The 21,709-nt window shown below is 42.5% G+C and overlaps 1 protein-coding gene across 1 annotated transcript in view; it reads right to left on the bottom strand.

The window, feature by feature from the left end:
- LOC135512715 (voltage-dependent R-type calcium channel subunit alpha-1E-like) overlaps positions 1-21,709 on the bottom strand; it is a 73,151-nt gene that overhangs the window by 13,181 nt on the left and 38,261 nt on the right. The window contains exons 16-36 of the mRNA XM_064935027.1: positions 21,531-21,600; positions 20,938-21,055; positions 20,031-20,098; positions 16,700-16,767; positions 14,123-14,923; positions 13,659-14,002; positions 13,330-13,486; positions 12,641-12,770; positions 12,491-12,550; positions 12,063-12,169; positions 6,882-6,893; positions 6,293-6,389; positions 5,721-5,881; positions 5,248-5,385; positions 4,744-4,945; positions 1,871-2,035; positions 1,515-1,625; positions 1,315-1,395; positions 603-722; positions 330-395; positions 139-230 (exon numbers count right to left, since the gene is read on the bottom strand). Coding sequence (XP_064791099.1) covers positions 139-230; positions 330-395; positions 603-722; positions 1,315-1,395; positions 1,515-1,625; positions 1,871-2,035; positions 4,744-4,945; positions 5,248-5,385; positions 5,721-5,881; positions 6,293-6,389; positions 6,882-6,893; positions 12,063-12,169; positions 12,491-12,550; positions 12,641-12,770; positions 13,330-13,486; positions 13,659-14,002; positions 14,123-14,923; positions 16,700-16,767; positions 20,031-20,098; positions 20,938-21,055; positions 21,531-21,600 — 3,168 coding nt within the window. The remainder of the gene's footprint in view (positions 1-138; positions 231-329; positions 396-602; positions 723-1,314; positions 1,396-1,514; positions 1,626-1,870; positions 2,036-4,743; positions 4,946-5,247; positions 5,386-5,720; positions 5,882-6,292; positions 6,390-6,881; positions 6,894-12,062; positions 12,170-12,490; positions 12,551-12,640; positions 12,771-13,329; positions 13,487-13,658; positions 14,003-14,122; positions 14,924-16,699; positions 16,768-20,030; positions 20,099-20,937; positions 21,056-21,530; positions 21,601-21,709) is intronic.

Here is a 21,709-nt window from a genome sequence, read left to right as displayed (position 1 = left end):
TTAATCAAGCAAGCAAGCAATTTATCAACCAATTAGTCTATTAAACATTAACCAATATATGAATTCATCAGTCAGCAAAATAATCTACTTATAGGTTTGAATATATCTCAGCTTCTGATTCCTTCTCAATGCACCCACCTGAAGAGAAGCATCAGTGCACCGGAGAAGGTCTTGAAGTTGTTGTGCTGGTTGATATGGTTTTCATCGTTCAGTTTGATGTTTCCAAATACCTTGTGTGGATCAAGTGAGAAACACATGAAGCCGCAGTACAGCATCCTTTTTGTGGCTGAAGTTACCATTGTAAAGCATATAAGCTTTGGAGGTCTTACCTGCATCCCAATGATGGCATAGATGAAGAACAGCATGGCGATGAGCAGACAAACATAAGGAAGAGCCTAGAGCAAAGAAAAGATACAAATAGAGAAGAATGATTTGGTTTTCCCAAGAACACACACCAGCAGCCGAGTCCCATCTGTGTGTGCAATGGTCAGCTGGGACTAAGGACATACAAAATAAAGACAGACTACTGGTTCTATTAACACAGTCAGGTATTTCATAAGTGGACATGACAGATGGTAAAAGCAGGGGAGAACATGGCTGACCTTGAAGGATTGTACAAAGGTCCAGAGCAGGATTCGTATGGTGTAGCCCTGCCTCAACAGTTTGATCAGTCTGGCAGCCCGGAACAGCTTCAGGAAACTCATATTGAATGTGTTTATTGACTGAGGTAGACAGACCACAGGAAATATAGAAGTCAGAATCACTTTTATTCACCAAGTACATTTATACATACCCAGAATTTGTCTTAGTGAATAGGTGCTGTCAGCAATAGACCACAGGAGGTTGGTGGCACCTTAACTGGGGAGGACGGGCTCGTGGTAACGGCTGGAGCGGAATAGGTGAAATGGTATCAAATACATCAAACATATGGTTTCCATTTGCGCCGTTCCAACCATTATTATGAGCCGTCCTCCGCTCAGCAGCCTCCACTGCTATAGACAAACGTACAGATACTATACAGACAGAGGAATTTACAGAATATTCTATATAAATACAGTAAACATAAAACTGATGTATGACGGCAAGGTGGAGACGGCAAGGCATATACGGAACAGAGAAGTGTTCGGGGACAGAGAAGACAGAACATACCCATAGGCAGATAGGGATATATAGAGATCGATTTGATTGATGGCGAGTAATTGAACAAGTAAGTTTACAACTTTTTTTACTGAGAGAAAAGGCTTTACAGCATTACTAGCTCATGAATCACAGTGGTTATGAAGTAAAGGTTTAAGAGCTAAAGTGAAACATTACCTGTAAATCCACAATGATCTCAGTGATGCTGCCGAGCACAGTGATGAAGTCAAAAATGTTCCAAGTGTCTCGAAAATAGTTCTGTCAGGGGGCAAATGAGCACCATCATACAAAACCAAGCCTCCTTTCTTGAATGGAAATGATTCTACCATAACATTCATTTTCCCAGTTGGACAGTTCAGTCCTGTTGTCTTGCTCACCACAAAACCAAAGGCCATGATCTTGAGGATACACTCCAGGGAGAAGAGAACCGTGAAGGCTGTGTTCAGGTGCTTCAGTACCGTGTCATATGCTGCTGGAGCTGAGTAGTACTGCGGACAGACAGGACACGTTCAGAGTGAGACCGGAATGTATCGAACAGTGATGGCAAAGAAGTGGGTTACATATTTAATACAAAGAGACAGAGATGTGTCATATTCAACTGTTGTCAGACAAAGAGGGTTCCACTGGGCTTGCTCCTATGGATTTGAGACTTTGAGAGTGAAACTAAATTCTAACAAAGGCCTGCACATATGTCATGTTTATAAACTGTGTTACAAAGACATAGGCGCCATACCTTCATCATGAGCACCACAGTGTTGAGGGCGATCATGACCATCACTGTGTACTCAAATGATGGTGACGCCACAAAGTGCCACAGTCGGTACTGGAAGGTCTGTCTGTTCTGGGGCATGTAGCGCGTCAGGGGCTTGGCACTGATGGTAAAGTCGATGCATGCCCTCTGACGGAGAGAGAATAAAAAGAAGAGGAAGAAATCAGGAATGAAACTGTGAGATTATTGTGATCAATCAAATGTGTATATCTGATCAAGGTAACAAGATGGTTATTGTAGGCCAGGTATTCCCAAACTGGGGTATGCCTACCCCCAGGGGTACGTAATGCCGTCAGGGGTAAGCCAAATAAAAATGTGATTCACATTTTTTTTATATAATAATAATAACTTACATTTTTTTCTTCACATTTTCAAACAGTATATTTCTATTTTCCAACAGGGCTATACATTTGGATGAGTTTTTATCTCTCGCATGAGTAGCCTTGTTTCACTGCCAAAAATAAAATGAAACCATCTAGTGTTCATCGAAATAACAACACAATGTCAAATACAGGTAGCCTTGTCAAATAATTAACATCCAATCGCATTAACCGTTACTCTCTTGTGGGAAACCTTCACACTTGAACAGACATTTAGAAACAAAACATGACAATTTGAAAAATAAGCCACAGGAGTTTTTTGAGCGAGAATAAAGACGACTTTCGAGTAGTGAGACAACAACACTGTTTCACGACACATCAGTGACATGGCAGGAGATGTTTTGAAACAATTACTGCTTCCCATACAAGCCAGTGAATTCTATGCGTTACAGCTGGATGAGTCAACAGACGTGGCGGGCCTGGCACAGCTCCTGGTATATCTCTGTTACGTTTATGGGGGGTCAATTAAGGAAGGCATTCTCTTCTGCAAACCACTGAAAACCAGGACAACATGAGAGGATATTTTAAAGTACTGGACATCTTTGTGACATCAAATGGACTTTGTGTTGGTATCTGTACTGATGGCTCAAAAGCCATGACAGGGAGACATAGTGGAGTGATAACGCGCGTGCAAGCAGTTGCTCCCGACGCCACTTGGGTCCACTGAGAGGCTCTTGCTGCCAAGGGAATGACTGACAGCTTGAAAGACATTTTGGAGACTACAGTGAAAATGGTTAACTTTGTTAAAGCAAGGCCCTTGAACTGTTGTGTATTTTCTGCATTATGCAATGATATGGGCAGCTGCCATGTAATGCTTTTACAAAAGTGAGCTGGTTATCAAGGGGAAAAGTATTGACACATTTTTTAAAATTGAGAGACGAGCTTAAAGTTTTCTTTACTGACCATAATTTTCACTTGTCTGACTGCTTGCACGATGACGAGTTTCTCACACGACTGGGTGATGTTTTTTCTTGCCTGAATGATCTGAATCTGCAGGGACTCTCAGCAACTATATTCAATGTTCGGGACAAAATTGAGGCTATGATTAAGAAGTTGGAGCTCTTTTCTGTCTGCATTAACAAGGGCAACACACAGGTCTTTCCATCATTGTATAATGTGTTGTGTAAAAATGAACTCAAGCTTACTGTCACGTGTACTCCCTCTCCGGCCTCTAGGTCATCAGGCTTCTCGATATGGTGCACACCTGTCACCAGCGCTACGCGCATAATGACACTCACCTGGACTCCATCATCTCCTTGATTACATGCCCTTTAATATATCACTCCCTTTGGTTTCTTCCCCAGTCATCACTGTTTCTGTTCCATATTGGTGTGCTGTTTGTGTTACATGTTTGTTCATTTATTAATTAAATGTATTCACTCCCTGAACTTGCTTCCCGACTCTCAGCGTACATCGTTACACTTACGGACAATGTCAAATGTGATATAGCGAAGCACCTGATTGCTGGGTGCGCAATCACGCAGGTACTTTCCCGAAACGGACGACACAAACAACTGGATTCGTCATCCTTCCCGATATCTAACGAGAGCCTCATCAAAATTGCAACAAGCGGTTCTGTGAAAATTGAATTTAATCAGAAGCCACCGCCAGAGTTCTGGATAGGGATGCGCTCAGATTTTCTTGCCTTGACAATCACGCTGTTAAGACACTGATGACCTTTGCAACCACGTACCTATGTGAGAGTGGATTCTCGGCCCTCACAAGCATGAAAACTAAATACAGGCACAGACTGTGTTTGGAAAATGATTTAAGACTGAGGCTCTCTCCAATACAACCCAACATTGCAGAGTCATGTGTATCCTTTCAAGCACACCCTTCTCATTAACCTGTGGTGAGTTATTCACAATTTTTGATGAACAAATAAGGTTTTACATGTAAGATGACTAAATAAAGAGCAAAATTATAGATTATTATATTATTATAAGTGCCCTGGTCCTATAAAAGCTCTTTGTCACTTCCCATGAGCCGGATTGTGACAACTCACACTCATTCTTATGTTTAATAAATGTATCGTATAGTGTGTGTGTGGGGGAGGCTTACAATGATGGCAAAAAAAACAACATTTGAGAGTGTGCTGACCCTGGTGCTAGAGAGGGTACGCAGCTGGAGGTTGAATGTTTGAAAGGGTACAGGACTATAAAATGTTTGGGAACCACTGTTTAGTGAATCAATTTCATGAAATCCTGTGTTTATTTTTGTGTTTTAAGAATGTATGTACAAGTTGAGTATTTGTATTTATTATGGATCCCCATTAGCTGTTGCCAAGGCAGTAGCTACTCTTCCTGGGGTCCAGCAGTAATGTGCCACCAACCTCCTGTGGTCTATTTCTGGCAGCACCTATTCACAAAGTCAAATTCTGGAGTGATGGGGTCCAGCAGTATGTTTAAGCTATAGTAGAATGGGAGTGCATTTGTGTGCTGCTTTTCTGTCCTGTACCTCGTTCTTCTCCAAGCTACACTCCTCCATCATCTTATCACCCTGTTCCTGGAAGGTAATGATGATGAGAGCGACGAAGATGTTGACAAAGAAGAAAGGGAAGACCACAAAGTAGACAACGTAAAAGATGGACATCTCCATCCTGTTGCCCCGACTTGGACCCATGTCCTCCTCTGTCACGTCCACAGAGTGCTGCAGAACCCTGGAGGTAAGGAGGGAGAGAAAAAAGGAGAGAGAGATAGGGAGGGAGAGAGAGAGAAGGACAGAGAGAGAAGGAGAGACAGAGAGAGAGAGAGAGAGAGAGACAGAGAGAGAGAGAGAGAGAGAAGGAGACAGAGAGAGAGAGAAAGAGAGAGAAGGAGACAGAGAGAGAGCAAAAGAGCGAGAGAGCGAGAGAGAGAGAGAGAGAATAGTAACAGGCAAATGTCAACATTCTCTCTGAATCCCATATCAGTTGCGTTCATGTTGTGTTAGAGCATAGTGCTGGGAACATCAGGGACTTACTGTGGCCAGCCCTCTCCAGTGGAAACAGTGAAGAGAGTGAGCAGAGCCCAGCACACGTTGTCATAGTGGAATTCATGCCTCTTCCACTCCCTCTTCTTCACTTCCTTCTTGTCTCGAGCGTAGTCAATATAGTAACCTCTGTGAAGAACAGAACAGAGGTTAAAGGACAGAGACAGAGGAGGTAAGGATTCCTCTGATCACTCACCAATTTGAAATGGGTGTTGTGTGGACGATTGTGAATAAGTAAACGATTTGTTGTCTTTGTTTGTTCCATTGTTTGTACTGTAAGTGGAGGCTGCTGAGAGGAGAACGGCTCATAATAATGGCTGGAATGGAGTAAATGGAATGGTATCAAAAACATGTTATTTATGTGTTTGATACCATTCCATTCAGTCCATTCCATCCATTATAATGAGCCGTACTCCCCTCAGCAGCCTCCACTGGCGTACTGTACATCTGTGTGTTGGACTCACTGGCACTCCTTCTCTGTGTCCATGGAGCTGTCAGTGCAGTAAAAGAACTTTCCCTTGAAGAGCTGAACGGCGATGACAGCGAAGATAAACATGAAGAGCTGGTAGACGATGAGGATGTTGAAGACGTTCTTCAAAGATGTCACCACACAGTCAAACACCGCCTGTATTGGAGGAGGAGAGGGGGAGAGGATACATGGTTCCATGGATAGAAGGTAAAAACCCACATTCAATGGAAATTCCCTGAAAGATTTGAAAGATTTCATTCATTTTAATGAAGAACCTTTATGGAAAAACCCTTGGATATCACGTGATCTTAACGCAAAGTCAATGTGATAACATGTGACAACATGTAAAGCAACATGTGATAACATGAAACTACACATGTGAAATCATGTGATTTTCCACATGTGAAATCATGTGCTTTTCCTGTAAGGGGAGCCAAGGTCAACAAAGCATTGGCATTGGTAGACAAGGTTGGGGTCAATTCCATTTCAATTCAGTCAATTCAAGAAGTAAACTGAAATTCCCCAACCATGTTGGTATATGAACATAAACACAGCACAGTATGGTACCTTGAGTTTGGGGAGTCTCTTGATGGTCTTCAGAGGTCGTAGGACTCTCAGAACCCTGAGGGACTTGATGGTTTTGATGTCTCTGCCTTTGTTGTTCCTGTTGATGCAGACATGTGTTTTAGTGTACTGTGGACTCACAGGGAAGAAACACAAACACACATAGATGCACGCATGCACACACACATGCACGAGCGAGAGCACACACACACACACACACACACACACAACACACACACACACACACACACACACACACACACACACACACACACACACACACACACACTCACACCTCACAAACACACAAGTGTTCACACAAATTAAACAAAGGTCCTCATTTATTTTTTGTAATTTGAATTCATTTGAATTCAGTAAAATGTTTAAAATATTTGTAGCTGAGTGAGAAGTATCCGAAAAAAGACATGGTGAATTGTGTACAAGAAGTATATGTATGAGAATTCTATAAGAAGTTCAACAGGGAATTGTATGAGAAGTACATGAGAATTCTATGGGAAGCGCATGAGAATTCGATGAGAAGTGCATGAGAATTCAGTGCGAATTTTCTGAGAATGAGAAGTGTGTGCTTTACCCAATCACATTCCTGGAAGCCCCAACAGTGATAAATTCCACAGGAACAACAGAGAAATAGAAACATAAAGAGAGATCCACAACGAGCACCGCTCAGAGGATCACAGCTATATCCACAACAGAGAAATCAACACACAGTCATATCTACATACAAGGCAGGGGAGAAAAACACAATCATTAACCTCGCAACCCAGAACTAAATCCTGTGTGCTAGCTACTGTACTTGATGATGTTATTAGTCTGTTAACCTACAAAAGACTGAAAGTTCATGAACATGTCCACTTACATTTTAGTCATTTAGCAGACGCTCTTATGCAGAGCAATTAGGGTTAAGTGCCTTGCTCAAGGGTACATCCACAGATGTTTAACATTGTCGGCTCAGGGATTCAAACCAGTGACCTTTCGGTTACAGGATAAACACTATTAACCGATAGCCTACCTGTCGCCCCTTGTCAGAGGGAAAGAGTTATTACAAAGACATAGGAAATGCAATATTTCGATCACTGCATGAGGCATCAACTAGAAGACGCATAATATATGCTGAGATATGCTACAGTGCAGTCAGTATATAATATAGGTTCTGCTACTCTGATACAGTGAGTCAGTGTGATTACTCATCCAGCAGCAGAAGCGTTGTGAGTGTGACTCATCTTTAGGGTTGCAGAGGAAGGGTATAATACTGGAAAAGTTTACCAGTAAAGCACCAAAATTTTACTAACTTTCATTTTGGGTGGAATTTTATCAGATGAGATCCAGTGGCCTTTTGGGTACTTCAGATTATCACAGGTATCTGTATTTATCTCTGTGTGGCCTACAGTAATATACAGTACCAGTCAAACATTTGGACACACGTACTCATTCAAGGGTTTTTCTTTATTTTTACTATTTTCTACATTGTATAATAATAGTGAAGACATCAACACTATGAAATCCAATTTGTAAGTCGCTCTGGATAAGAGCGTCTGCTAAATGACTTAAATGTAAATGTAAATGTAAATAACACATATGGAATCATGTAGTAACAGCAAAATATGTTATATTTGAATTTCTTCAAAGTAGCCACCCTTTGCCTTGATGAAAGCTTTGCAAACTCTTGGCATTCTCTCAACCAGCTTCATGAGGTAGTCACCTGGAATATATTTCAATTCACTGCCAATCAGTTGTGTTGTGACAAGGTAGTGGTGGTATACAGAAGATAGTCCTATTTGGTAAAATAACAGCTAAAATAAGCAAAGAGAAAAGACAGTCCATCATTACTTTAAGACATGAAGGTCAGTCAATCCGGAAAACTTCAAGAGCTGGCTCTCCTGAGGACCGCCACAGGAAAGGAAGACCCAGAGTTACCTTTGCTGCAGATTATAAATTCATTAGTTAACTGCACCTCAGATTGCAGCCCAAATAAATGCTTCACAGAGTTCAACTCACTGCCCTCCTGAAGACAAACAATGTATACGAAATGATTCAATCTGGTTTTAGACCCCATCATAGCACTGAGACTGCATTTGTGAAGGTGGTAAATTACCTTTTAATGGCGTCAGACCAAGGCTCTGCATCTGTCCTCGTGCTCCTAGACCTTAGTGCTGCTTTAATACCATCGATCACCACATTCTTTTGGAGAGATTGGAAACCCAAATTGGTCTACACGGAAAAGTTCTGGCCTGGTTTAGATCTTATCTGTTGGAAAGATACCAGTTTGTCTCTGTGAATGGTTTGTCTTCTGACAAATCAACTGTAAATTCCGTTGTTCCTCAAGGTTCCGTTTTAGGACCACTATTGTTTTCTTTATATATTTTACCTCTTGGGGATGTCATTCGAAAACATAATGTTGTCTTTCACTGCTATGCGGATGACACACAGCTGTACATTACAATGAAACATGGTGAAGCCCCAAAATTGCCCTCACTAGAAGCCTGTGTTTCAGTCATAAGGAAGTGGATGGCTGCAAACTTTCTACTTTTAAACTCGGACAAAACAGAGATGCTTGTTCTAGGTCCCAAGAAACAAAGAGATCTTTTCTTGAATCTGACAATTAATCACAATTGTACAGTCATTTCAAATAAAACTGTGAAGGACCTCGGCGTTACTCTGGACCCTGATCTCTCTTTTGACGAACATATCAAGACTGTTTCAAGCACAGCTTTTTTCCATCTACGTAGCATTGCAAAAATCAGAAACTTTCTGTCCAAAAATGATGCAGAAAAATTAATCCATCCTTTTCTTACTTCTAGGTTAGACTACTGCAATGTTCTACTTTCCGGCTACCTGGATAAAGCACTATATAAACTTCAGTTAGTGCTAAATACGGCTGCTAGAATCCTGACTAGAACCAAAACAATTGATCATATTACTCCAGTGCTAGCCTCCCTACACTGGCTTCCTGTTAAGACAAGGGCTGATTTCAAGGTTTTACTGCTAACCTACAAAGCATGACACGGGCTTGCTCCTATCTATCAATCTTTCCGATTTAGTCCTGCCGTACATACCTACACGTACCCTACGTTCACAAGACGCAGGCCTTCTAATTGTCCCTAGAATTTGTAAGCAAACAGCTGGAGGCAGGGCTTTCTCCAATAGAGCTCCATTTTTATGGAATGGTCTGCCTACCCATGTGAGAGACGCAGACTCGGTCTCAACCTTGAAGTCTTTACTGAAGACTCATCTCTTCAGTAGGTCATATGATTGAGTGTAGTCTGGCCCAGGAGTGTGAAGGTGAACGGAAAGGCTCTGGAGCAACGAACCGCCCTTGCTGTCTCTGCCTGGCCGGTTCTCCTCTCTCCACTGGGATTCTCTGCCTCTAACCCTATTACAGGGGCTGAGTCACTGGCTTGCTGGTGCTCTTCCATGCCGTCCCAAGGAGTTGGTTGAGTCACTGACGTGGTCTTCCTGTCTGGGTTAGCTCCCCCCCATGGGTTGTGCCGTGGCGGAGATCTTTGTGGGCTATACTCGGCCTTGTCTCAGGATGGTAAGTTGGTGGTTGAAGATATCCCTCTAGTGGTGTGGGAGCTGTGCTTTGGCAAACTGGGTGGGGTTATATCCTGCCTGTTTGGCCCTGTCCGGGAGTATCATCGGATGGGGCCACAGTGCCTCCTGATCCATCCTGTCTCAGCCTCCAATATTTATGCTGCAGGAGTTTGTGTCGGGGGGCTAGGGTCAGTCTGTTATATCTGGAGTATTTCTCCTGTCTTATCCGGTGTACTGTGTGAATTTAAGTATCTTCTCTCCAACTACTCTCTTTCTCTCTTTCTTTCTCTCAGAGGAGGACCTGAGCCCTAGGACCATGCCTCAGGACTACCTGGCATGATGACTGCTTGCTGTCCCCAGTCCACCTGGCCATGATGCTGCTCCAGTTTCAACTGTTCTGCCTGCGGCTATGGAACCCTGACCTGTTCACCGGACGTGCTACCTGTCCCAGACCTGCTGTTTTCAACGCTCTAGAGATAGCAGAAGCGGTAGAGATACTCTCAATGATCAGCTATGAAAAGCCAACTGACATTTACTCCTGAGGTGCTGACTTGTTGCACACTCGACAACTACTGTGATTATTATTATTTGACCATGCTGGTCATTTATGAACATTTGAACATCTTGGCCATGTTCTGTTATAATCTCCACCCGGCACAGCCAGAAGAGGATTGGCCACCCCTCATAGCCCGGTTCCTCTCTAGGCTTCTTCCTAGGTTTTGGTCTTTCTTGGGAGTTTTTCCAAGCCACCGTCCTTCTACACCTGCATTGCTTGCTGTTTGGGGTTTTTGCTGCTGGGTTTCTGTACAGCACTTTGATATATCAGCTGATGTAAGAAGGCCTATATAAATAAATGTGATTTAATTTGATGATTCAAATAACAGACACATCTCAACATCAACTGTTCAGAAGAGACTTCGTGAATCAGGCCTTCATGGTCGAATTGCTGGCAAGAAACCACTACTAAAGTACACCAATCAGAAGAAGAGACTTGCTTGGGCCAAGAAACACGAGAAATGGACATTAGACCGGTGGAAATCTATCCTTTGGTCTGATGAGTCCAAATTTGAGATTTTTGGTTCCATCCGCTGTATCTGTGTGAGACACAGAGTACTTGAACGGATGATCACCGCATGTGTGGTTCCCACCGTGAAGCATTGAGGAGGAGGTGTGATGGTGCTTTGCTGGTGACACTGTCAGTGATTTATTTAGAATTCAAGGCACTCTTAACCAGCATGGCTACAACAGCACTCTGCAGCGATAGGCCATCTCATCTGGTTTGCACTTAGTTGGACTATCATTTGTTTTTTAACAGGACAATGACCCAACAGACCTCCAGGTTGTGCAAGGGCTATTTGAACAAGAACGAGAGTGATGGAGTGCTGCATCAGATGATCTGGCCTCCACAATCACCCCACCCCAACCCAATTGAGATACTTTGGGATGAGTTGGACCGCAGAGTGAAGGAAAAGCAGCCAACAAGTGCTCAGCATATGTGGGAAATCCTTCAAGACTTTTGGAAAATAATTCCTCATGAAGCTGGTTGAGAGAATGCCAAGAGTGTGCAAAGCTGTCATCAAGGAAAAGGGTGGCTACTTTGAAGATTCTAAAATCTAAAATATATTTTGATTTTTTTAACACAATTCATTATGCATGTATATGTGTTATTTCATCGTTTTGATGTCTTCACTATTATTCTATAATGTAGAAAATAGTAACAATAAAGAAAAACCCTTGAATGAGTAGGTGTCCAAACTTTGACTGGTACTGTATATAAAATAATTAAATACAGGTAAGATTGCAAAACAATTGAATTACAAAACTGTAAAACATTATCCTAAATATAAACCATAAACTTAGTGAATTCCATTGGTGTTAAATATGAGGTTTTCAGAAATAAATATACTTCACATATTACACACTTTTATTATTTATTTTACTATGTCTATATGTATTTGTTGTAAATGTTTTGGCGGAAAACTAGTGGCAGAAAAAAGTAAATAGTTGGAAGAGTTGCAGAGATGCTTTTTTCATTAATTAGGCTATCTTGAACCGTATGGTCTATCCACTAGGACAATATGGACACAGATATAATTTTAAAAAACTTCAAAAGTTAAAGTATAAAAGACCAAAATTACCACAGATTACCTGTTAATTACCAAAATTACAGAAGACTCCGGTAACTTTGGTAAATTACCGGTAACTTTGCAACCCTACTCACGTCAGAGCGAAGGCGATTAGAGCCCCCACCACCACGATGAAGTCCAGAATGTTCCACAGGTCACGGAAGTAGGAGCCATCATGAAGAAGCAGTCCCAGGTCAGTCATCTGGAGGACACCCCACACACACACACACACAAGCCCACACACAACAACAACATACACACACACACACACACACACACACACACACACACACACACACACACACACACACACACACACACACACACACACACACACACACACACAACAACAACATAGACACACACACACACACACACACACGTACATATAACACCATAAGTTACTACACTGAAAACATTGTTACATGTTTATTTCTGTGCATAGTTTAATTTGATTATTTTAGTTGATCATAATTGATGACTTCTCTTTGAGTATCTCTCAGTATCTCTTTCAGTATCCCACCTTTATAATCATTTCAAACGTGAAGACTCCAGTAAAGACGTAATCAAAGTAACGGAGAACCTAGAAAAGTCAACACATCCAACAATTATGTGAGAAGATACACACATCCACATCACTGATAGCAACATTCCAGATTCAAATTGAACTCACCCTGTTTCTGTCAGAGTTGGTACACACAGGGTCTTCAGCAGCCAGAGCGATGCTGCTAGCCACGATCACCAGCAAGATGGTCATCTCAAAGTAGCGCATGGTCACCACATAGTGACAGATCCTCCTGATCCTATAGATCAATAAAGCGGAGAGATGGTCAACAGTATCAGAAACACAAGTGATCGCTCATGACGACAATGATGATAAATATAATGACTACTATATTGTATCTGCAAACATGGTCACAAAAAAAAGATTACTGATAGAGAGCTGTAAAGCTACAATGTATGAGAGAGTATATGAATGTGTATTTGTGCAGTAAAAGCACACTGACTGATGCATAAATATAGTAGCCTTTTCTAACTGGGTTCTGACTCTTCAGTCAGTCCTTTATTTTACTACGCAAGTCAGTTAAGAACAAATTCTTATTTACAGTGATGGCCTACACCGGCCAAACCCGGGACCATTGTGCGCCGCCCTGTGGGACTTCCAATCATGGCCTGTTGTGATACAGCCTGGATTCAAACCAGGGTGTCTGTAGTGACACCTCTAGCACTGAGATGCAGTACCTTAGACCGCTGCGCCACTTGGGAGCCCCATATAGAATGCTCCTTACATAGGACTGAACTGAATAGACTAGTACTGCATGTGAATGCATGCCAAGACATGGGCAGGAAGGAGAGTCTTACGGGTTGGAGGCCTTGAAGAGGAACATGCTGCCAGGAGGTACAGGTTTGGGTGGGTTAGCCTCCTCCTCCTCCTCCTTCTCCACCTGCGACTCCTCCTCCTCCTTCTTCTCCTTCCTCTCACGATGGTACATCTCCACCTCCTTGCTGCTGTGTAAAGCTAAAAGTAAATTGAAGATAAAACCTGTTATTTGACCTGGCTCCTCCCGAGCATGACAAAAGAAGTCCCATCGTTATCATAGCCCTCCTTGTTCCAGCAGGAAACCATACAGAACAGTCAACGGCCCTTGCATTGCTTTCAAAGAACTACTGTAAAATATTGAGCACCATACCTGTCATGGGTGTGACCTCCAGCAGTGGCTGTGCTCCAGACATCTCTATGATCACACTGGTCTGGCTGTCTGGGCCTTGCTCAGACTCCTTACCCTCCTCAAGGTTCAGGGAGGCTTGGTTGTTCTCTGAGTCACTGACCCCTGCTGCTGCCTGGAGCTCTGAGGGGTCTGCGAACTGCTCTGGGGCTGGCTCCACTGGAGGGTCCTGGGACAAGGGCTCACACTGCCCAGTCTCCCCCACCTCACCCTCCTCCATCTGGGGTGGAGGTTCCAGCAGGGGTGGGGGTAGGTAGTCAGGGAAGTTATCACATAGGGGAGGCTCAGGGATGTCTGCAATACACACCCTGTATAGGAGGTGTATGGAAGAGAATGTGTACATGTGTTTAGACACTTAGTCTAATCTCAAGAATCACAATGCCATAACCCTTATCATAAAATAATGCAACCTAGAACCACTGTCTTACCTCAGATGTTCTTCTTCACTCTCTAAGTTGATAATAAGGGCTCCTCCTTCATCCTTGCCTGACACTCCTCCCTCCACTTCAGCGAACTCTCCTTTGACCTCCTTCTCGTATTTCTCCTCCTTCTCCTCCCTCTCTTCCAATATCTTCCTCTCGCGGCTGCCTGATTCACTGACCTCCTCATGTGGGGACTCTCTGCTCTTGGCCTCAGCCCGGGCCTCACGGTGACGGTGCCTCCTATGCCGTGCCGTCCCTCCCTCCTCCGCCCCCCCAGGGCCAGGTCTGGATTTCCGGGCCACCCTGTGCCTCCTTTCCCCACCGGTGGCGCGATGGTTCACAGCTCTCTCCTCAGCTAACGTAAACAGAGGCACAGGCTCTGAGTCTGGGGGTTCCGGTAGCGGGATGGCGATGGACATCGGGGGTTCAGGCATGGGCATGATCCCGGACATGGGTGACTCAGGCAGGTGACCGGGGCTGGCGTCTGGGGAGAGGGTGGGAGCGCGGTAGGCGGTGGTAGGGGTGTCAGTGGTGTCCTCGGTGGGGCTGCCTCCGAATAGGACCTCCTGGCTCTCCATCTGGCGCCGCTTGCGTAGCTGGTTGGCCCTCTGCTCCCACACGGACCTTCCTCCTCTTCCTCCTCCTCCCCCCCTCCTCCGTCGGTCACGGCGGTTGGAGAAGGCATTGGTGCCATTGGGGGGTTGGTCGGCTCCGCCCCCAGCAGTGCTCTCCTCCTCCTCCTCGGGGACGGCCATGCGGCCCCTGTGGATGGCCTTCTTCCTGCGGAGGTAGGGCCGCCTCCTCCTCCTACAGAACACAATACAAAGCTCGTCACTAGAGGGCAGAATCTCGCCCATGTCACATGTACACTTTTCAATGATAAGTTACACCTCACACTAAATAGAGTATAGACATATTACATATTATATAACATAGTATCTATGTATGTAAATATGTCAATAATGAAGTACGAAAATTGCACGACAGAGCAATTTGCCATGAACATTTTGAATCAGAGATATTGTATGTTTTATGATTTAAGATGAATTCAATTCAATTTTTGAATTATCATCTAAATAAAGCAAACATCCAGAAATTCGATTGAAATTCAAATGATGAAAATACCTGGGAAGAAAGCACACAAAATAAAAAAGCCACAAAAACAAAAAGGAATAGTGCAGGATTAAAATAGGGAAATACTGTGATATATAGAAATCAACTTCTTCTACTAAGATAAAGGAAATTGAATTAGGTGTGACAGGGGTACAGACAGACATACAACTTTACTTACGGTATTCAGACTCTTTTGTAATCCATGTATTCAATGAGTGATTGGTTGAAAACAAGACATTAGTGTTTTTGGAACAGAGACAGAATAGAACAATCCTTGTGACACAGTCCAAAACCAGGTCAAGGGTCATGCCAGTAATGCCAGTCTAGTATATTTGGTTCTATATTATTATAATATTTAGTATATTTGGCATGGGGATTTGGCTTTGACAGCTTGATAAATGGATCTATAAATGGATCCAGTAGTGACAGTGGATGTTGATAAATCCTATCAAACAACAGTGGATATTCAAGTGTTATTACAAATTGTTTCAACTTGACCCTACAAGGGCAGTACTAGAATTGTTACTTATATTTTGTGCTATTTATTTTGGTTAGTGCCACATTACAGGCATAGAGTAACAAGACAACATGATGGAAGCAGCATGACATAACATTACACCATAGTACAGTATACATATCAAAAGCAGTGGCATCTTGAAAGCTCTGAAACACATAGGACTGACACTCAAATATGTTGTAACAGACAAATGACACAGTCAGTGTAACGTGCCTGGAGAAGATCAGAGGACAGTACAATCCATGCATCCTTTTCCCCCTACCTGTACCTGTTACAGAGGGAGCAGAATGGTTGGTGGTGCTTATACACTAAGCACATACTCCGCTTATACTCTATAATTGCCCTGTCATTTGGTTTAATTTATCTGTTTACTGATATTCCCAAATAAACAAATCCTAAATAAATAAAAACATGCTTGTATGACTGGCCTGTTATCTTTCTTCATTTACCATTTGACTGACATGCTCAAATAAACAAAAAAACGTATATACTAATTATAATCATGCATTATCTTACAATAGCATTTTAGCATTTTCATTAGCAAGTCCCCGGAGCAACATCCGACTCAAAGCGAAGATGCTTGTCTTAACTTGGACGTGTGCATCGTCCCTAATTTCCCTGATGCAATTTCCATTACACATGCTATGTAACAAGCAAGTACACATTCATTTTCCACACACGGCCCACAGAACATGCCTCTCTAACCCTGAAGATTGATCATGCAGCTGTATGCAAAGAAAATCAACATTCTGCCTACGCCTACACCAGATTCTCAAAGAGAATAGTAGACCAGCATTTTCCTGTGAGTGTTATGGCTGTGTAATCGATAGATATTTAGTTCGCATGATGATCACCCCTCAGTTTCAAATCTCCTCCTAATCTTCACCAAGACTAGGCCAAAGTAGGTGCCTGACCAACTGCCATTGTGATAAAAGCATAAACAGAGCACTTACTCAGACATCGGGCCATCTGTGCCTCTGGCGTATCTTGCATTGAAAAACTCCTCTTCCTCCTCTTCGTCCTAACAAAGGTAAAATAAACACAAAAAGTAATTTAAGTCCCATAAATAGTTTAGGATATAGGGCAGCTAACATTTTTTGGGGCACTGAGTAAATTTCAGGTCTGCTGAGCTCAAACTTGAACATTGTGTAAATTCTGTGCAACTTCCAGCGCGCGTTGACTGTGAACACTGAGGCTATAACAGCTTTAAGTTAATTTCAGAAAGTGGTCAAGTAGGCTACTGTGGCTATTTGATCATAATGTAGGCCTACCAGTAGCCTACCATCTAAAGTTTTTATAAAATGGATCTCATAACATTTTAGCATGGAAATTGCTGTTCTATCATTCGGCCTACAGTAGCAGCCAATGTGTGGTGTTCAATGTAGGCTTAAATTCCATGAGACTTTTGGAATTTATCCACTTGTCATTAAGACAAGGAGGTGACTGAATATGTTGTTGTGCTGTTTGATGCAAGAAACCACTTTCTAAAATAAAATTATTATTCCCATACCATTATCACAGAGAATCAGACAAATTATGCTACCCTCTGCCTATTGGCTACTTAGCTTATTCAAGCCTGTCTCAAAATACAACACTGCCCTTTAAGACAAAAAACAGCTTTTACCTGACTCGCTTTTCAAAGATGTCTAAAAATGCTCACGTTTTGTGCTCTTGTAGGAAGCAATCACTTCTCCCTTGCTGACTACAAATTATCTATAACTGAGCTAATAACTCACAAACTACCGAAGGATATGAACTAAATGCCCTGTCATTGGCTACATGCAGCTCTAGCTTTGATCTCAAAACAAGCGCATCCAGTGGTCGGAAAAGTACCCAATTGTCATACTTGAGTAAAAGTACCTTAATAGAAAATAATTCAAGTAAAGGTCACCCAATAAAATACTACTTGAGTGAAAGTCTAAAAGTATTTGGTTTTAAATATACTTAAGTATCAAAAGTAAATTAACTCAGCAAAAAAAGAAACGTCCCTTTTTCAGGACCCTGTCTTTCAAAGATAATTTGTAAAAATCCTAATAACTTCACAGATCTTCATTGTAAAGGGTTTAAATACTGTTTCCCATGCTTGTTCAATGAACCACAAACAATTAATGAACATGCACCTGTGAAATGGTCGTTAAAGACACTAACAGTTAACAGACAATTTAGGCAATTTAGGTCAGATTTATGAAAACTTAAGACACCAAAGAGGCCTTTCTACTGACTCTGAAAAACACAGAAGAAAAGATGCACAGGGTCCCTGCTCATCTGCGTGAACATGCCTTAGGCATGCTGCACAAAGGCATGAGGACTGCAGATATGGCCAGGGCAATAAATTGCAATGAACGTACTGTGTAACAACGTGTAACAAGACCTGCACAGGATCGGTATATCCGAACATCACACCTGTGGGACAGGTACAGGATGGCAACAACAACTGCCCGAGTTACACCAGGAACCCACAATCCCTCCATCAGTCCTCAGACTGAGGCTGGACTGAGGGCTTGTAGGCCTGTTGTAAGGCAACGTTGCCTGTGGGCACAAACCCACCGTCACTGGACTAGACACGACTGGCAAAAAGTGCTCTTCACTGACGAGTCACGGTTTTGTCTCACCAGGGGTGATGGTCGGATTCGTGTTTATCATCAAAGGAATGAGAGGTACACCGAGGCCTATACTCTGGAGCGGGATCGATTTGGAGGTGGAGGGTCCGTTATGGTCTGGGGAGGTGTGTCACAGCATCATTGGACTGAGCTTGTTGTCATTGCAGGCAATCTCATAGCTGTGCGTTACAGGGAAGACATCCTCCTCCCTCATGTGGTACCCTTCCTGCAGGCTCATCCTGACATGACCCTCCAGCATGACAATGCCACCAGCCATACTGCTCGTTCTGTGCATGATTTCCTGCAAAACAGGAATGTCAGTGTTCTGCCATGGCCAGCAAAGAGCCGGTTCTCAATCCCATTGAGCATGTCTGGGACCTGTTGGATCAGAGGGTGAGGGCTAGGGCCATTCCCCTCAGAAATGTCCGGGAACTTGCAGGTGCCTTGGTGGAAGAGTGAGGTAACATCTCACAGCAAGAACTGCAGTACTTAATGCATCTGGTGGCCACACCAGATACTGACTCTTACTTTTGATTTTGACCTCCCTTTGTTCAGGGACACATTATTCAATTTCTGTTAGTCATATGTTGTGGAACTTGTTCAGTTTATGTCTCAGTTGTTGAAACTTGTTATGTTCATACAAATATTTACACATGTTAAGTTTTCTGAAAATAAACACAGTTGATATTGAGAGGACGTTTCTTTCTGAGTTCTTTTATAACTGCTAAAATATAATTAACTATCAAAAGTAAAAGTACAAGCATGAATCATTTAAAATGAGTTACATTTAGCGAACCAGGCAGCACATTTTTGGAGGCACACTCCAACACTCAGACATAATTTACAAATTAAACATTTGTGTTTAGTGAGTCCGCCAGATAATAGGCAGTAGGGATGACCAGGGATGTTCTCTTGAGTGTGTGAATTGGATAATTTTCCTCTCCTGCTAAGCATTCAAAATGTAACAAGAACTTTTGGGTGTCAGGGAAAATGTATGGAGTAAAAAGTACATACTTTTCTTAAGGAATGCTGTGAAGTAAAAGTTGTCAAAAATATAAATAGTCAAATAAAGTACAGATACCCCCCAAAAATTACTTAAGTAGTACTTTCAAGTATTTTTACTTCAGTACATTAAACCACTGAGCGCATCTACTCATGACAGCTCATGCTGTAAACACAGTCCATTTCAAAGTGAATGGCACAGATCCATATATGGCAATTGTCTATTTGCATATAGCCTACTGCAGCTCTGATTGGTTTTGGCACACTGGTCTGTGTAGAGTATGGGCTGAGTCATGCGTGTCAATGCAACAGAATCCTACTCTAATGCATTCTGCCTAGAACAAAATCTCTTGCATAGTTCATTTTTTCTCTCGGTATGTTGCATTGAAAGTGGCTAATATTGCGTTGATTTGACCACAATTCCCACAGTAAAGGGAAATGTTGATAGTGTTAATTAACTAACGGGGAAAACGAATAGGAAAATCTCATGCTTCTCTGCCGCGGCTGATATTTCTTCTGCTCTGCAGTCCCGGGGAAGCTGCGTGTCCTGCACACATACGCAGTTTAGAGGGAACATTGGCTATGACCATAGATCATGACCCTTAAACATTTATTTGAAAGCACTTATTTTAATTTCAAGATAACCAATTCTGTGGAAACTCTTAAAATAGTACTACCACACCTTGGTGAGTTCCTGTGCGTTGGCAAGGTTATCCACAGCGATGGCCAAGAAGACGTTGAGCAGTGTATCTGGTCACAGTATGGTCAAGAATGCTTACAGGGGTTCGAAGAAATTGAAATACATGAACTTCTGTTCCACACAACATCAAAACCCATGACCCCTACTTTAGGCCTGCTACAACTTTCACATAAGGAGAAAGAAATACACTACCGTTCAAAAGTTTGGGGCCACTTAGAAGTGTCCTTGTTTTTTAAAGAAAAGCACATTTTTTTTAACAGTTTGCTCTGTTCTGTGAAGGGAGTAGTACACAGCGTTGTACGAGATCTTCAGTTTCTTGGCAATTTCTCGCATGGAAAAGCCTTCATTTCTCAGAACAAGAATAGACTGACGAGTTTCAGAAGAAAGGTCTTTGTTTCTGGCCATTTTGAGCCTGTAATCGAACCCACAAATGCTGATGCTCCAGATACTCAACCAGTCTAAAGAAGGCCAGTTTTATTGCTTCTTTAATTAGAACAACAGTTTTTAGCTGTGCTAACATCATTGCAAAAGGGTTTTCTAATGATCAATTAGCCTTTTAAAATGATAAACTTTGATTAGCTAACACAACGTGCCATTGGAACACATGAGTGATGGTTGCTGATAATGAGCCCCTGTACGCCTATGTAGATATTCCATTAAAAAATCTTCCGTTTCCAGCTACAATAGTCATTTACAACATTAACAATGTCTGCATCATATTTCTGATCAATTTGATGTTATTTTAATGGACAGAAATTGCATGTTTCTTTCAAAAACAAGGATGTTTCTAAGTGACCCCAAACTTTTGAATGGAAGTGTATATAGAAACCTATCTACAATGTGAGCAGAATCAGTAGACGGTGGTTCGTAGGAAGTTGAAGAAGGATACAGTTCCCAAACAGGGTGAGCACTATGAAGTATATGGAGGACCACATTCCGTACTGCACTCCTCCTTGTGAGCGGATCCCATTGTACATCACCTCATTCCAGTCCTCACCAGTCAGGATCTAGAGTCACAATTACAGGATCAATAATGAGCATTCAATTTGAATGAAAATAATACAAAAACGCAAAGTATATAATTGAAAACGCAGACACACAAATAGCACACACCAATACATAAGAAGACTCAAAATGGCAGGAACCTTGTCTGAATTGTTTAGTCATTGTTGGGCCATAATCATATCGGTAACAGGGTTCTTTCTCTCTGCAGTTAAAAATGTCAGGCCAACTATTCATTGATTTATCTCGTAAAAACCTAGTTTATGTTTTTGATCAAACATTCTTCCATACTTCACTGCTCTGACATTCATGTGTATACGTGTGTGTATGTGTGGGATGCTAGTAAATGAAGGGGAGGCAAGCGGTGAGCAGAGTTGTTTAATCTTGGCCCTGGGGGGATGTGGGAGATATCCCTGGGTTCTGTGTGTCATCATGGGGAAGCCAGAGTGAGCGGGAGAGTCTGGAGTGAAGAAGCCAAACCTGGAACACTGTCATGATGGCAGCTGGAAACGTGTCAAAGTTGGTAGGAGTGTAATCTTCAAAGATGAACCTAGAGGGAGAAAGAGAAAGGATAGGCAGATGTGACCAGGGAAGAAGAGGAGGAGGAAGAGGTAGGAAGAGGAGGAGGAAGAGGTAGGAAGAGGAGGAGGTGGAAGTTG

This window comes from Oncorhynchus masou, chromosome 3, assembly GCF_036934945.1.
Source record: "Oncorhynchus masou masou isolate Uvic2021 chromosome 3, UVic_Omas_1.1, whole genome shotgun sequence".
Classification (NCBI taxonomy): Eukaryota; Metazoa; Chordata; class Actinopteri; order Salmoniformes; family Salmonidae; genus Oncorhynchus; species Oncorhynchus masou.
The sequence above is the reverse complement of the archived record's forward strand: the minus strand, read 5'-3'. Positions and strand labels throughout refer to the sequence as shown.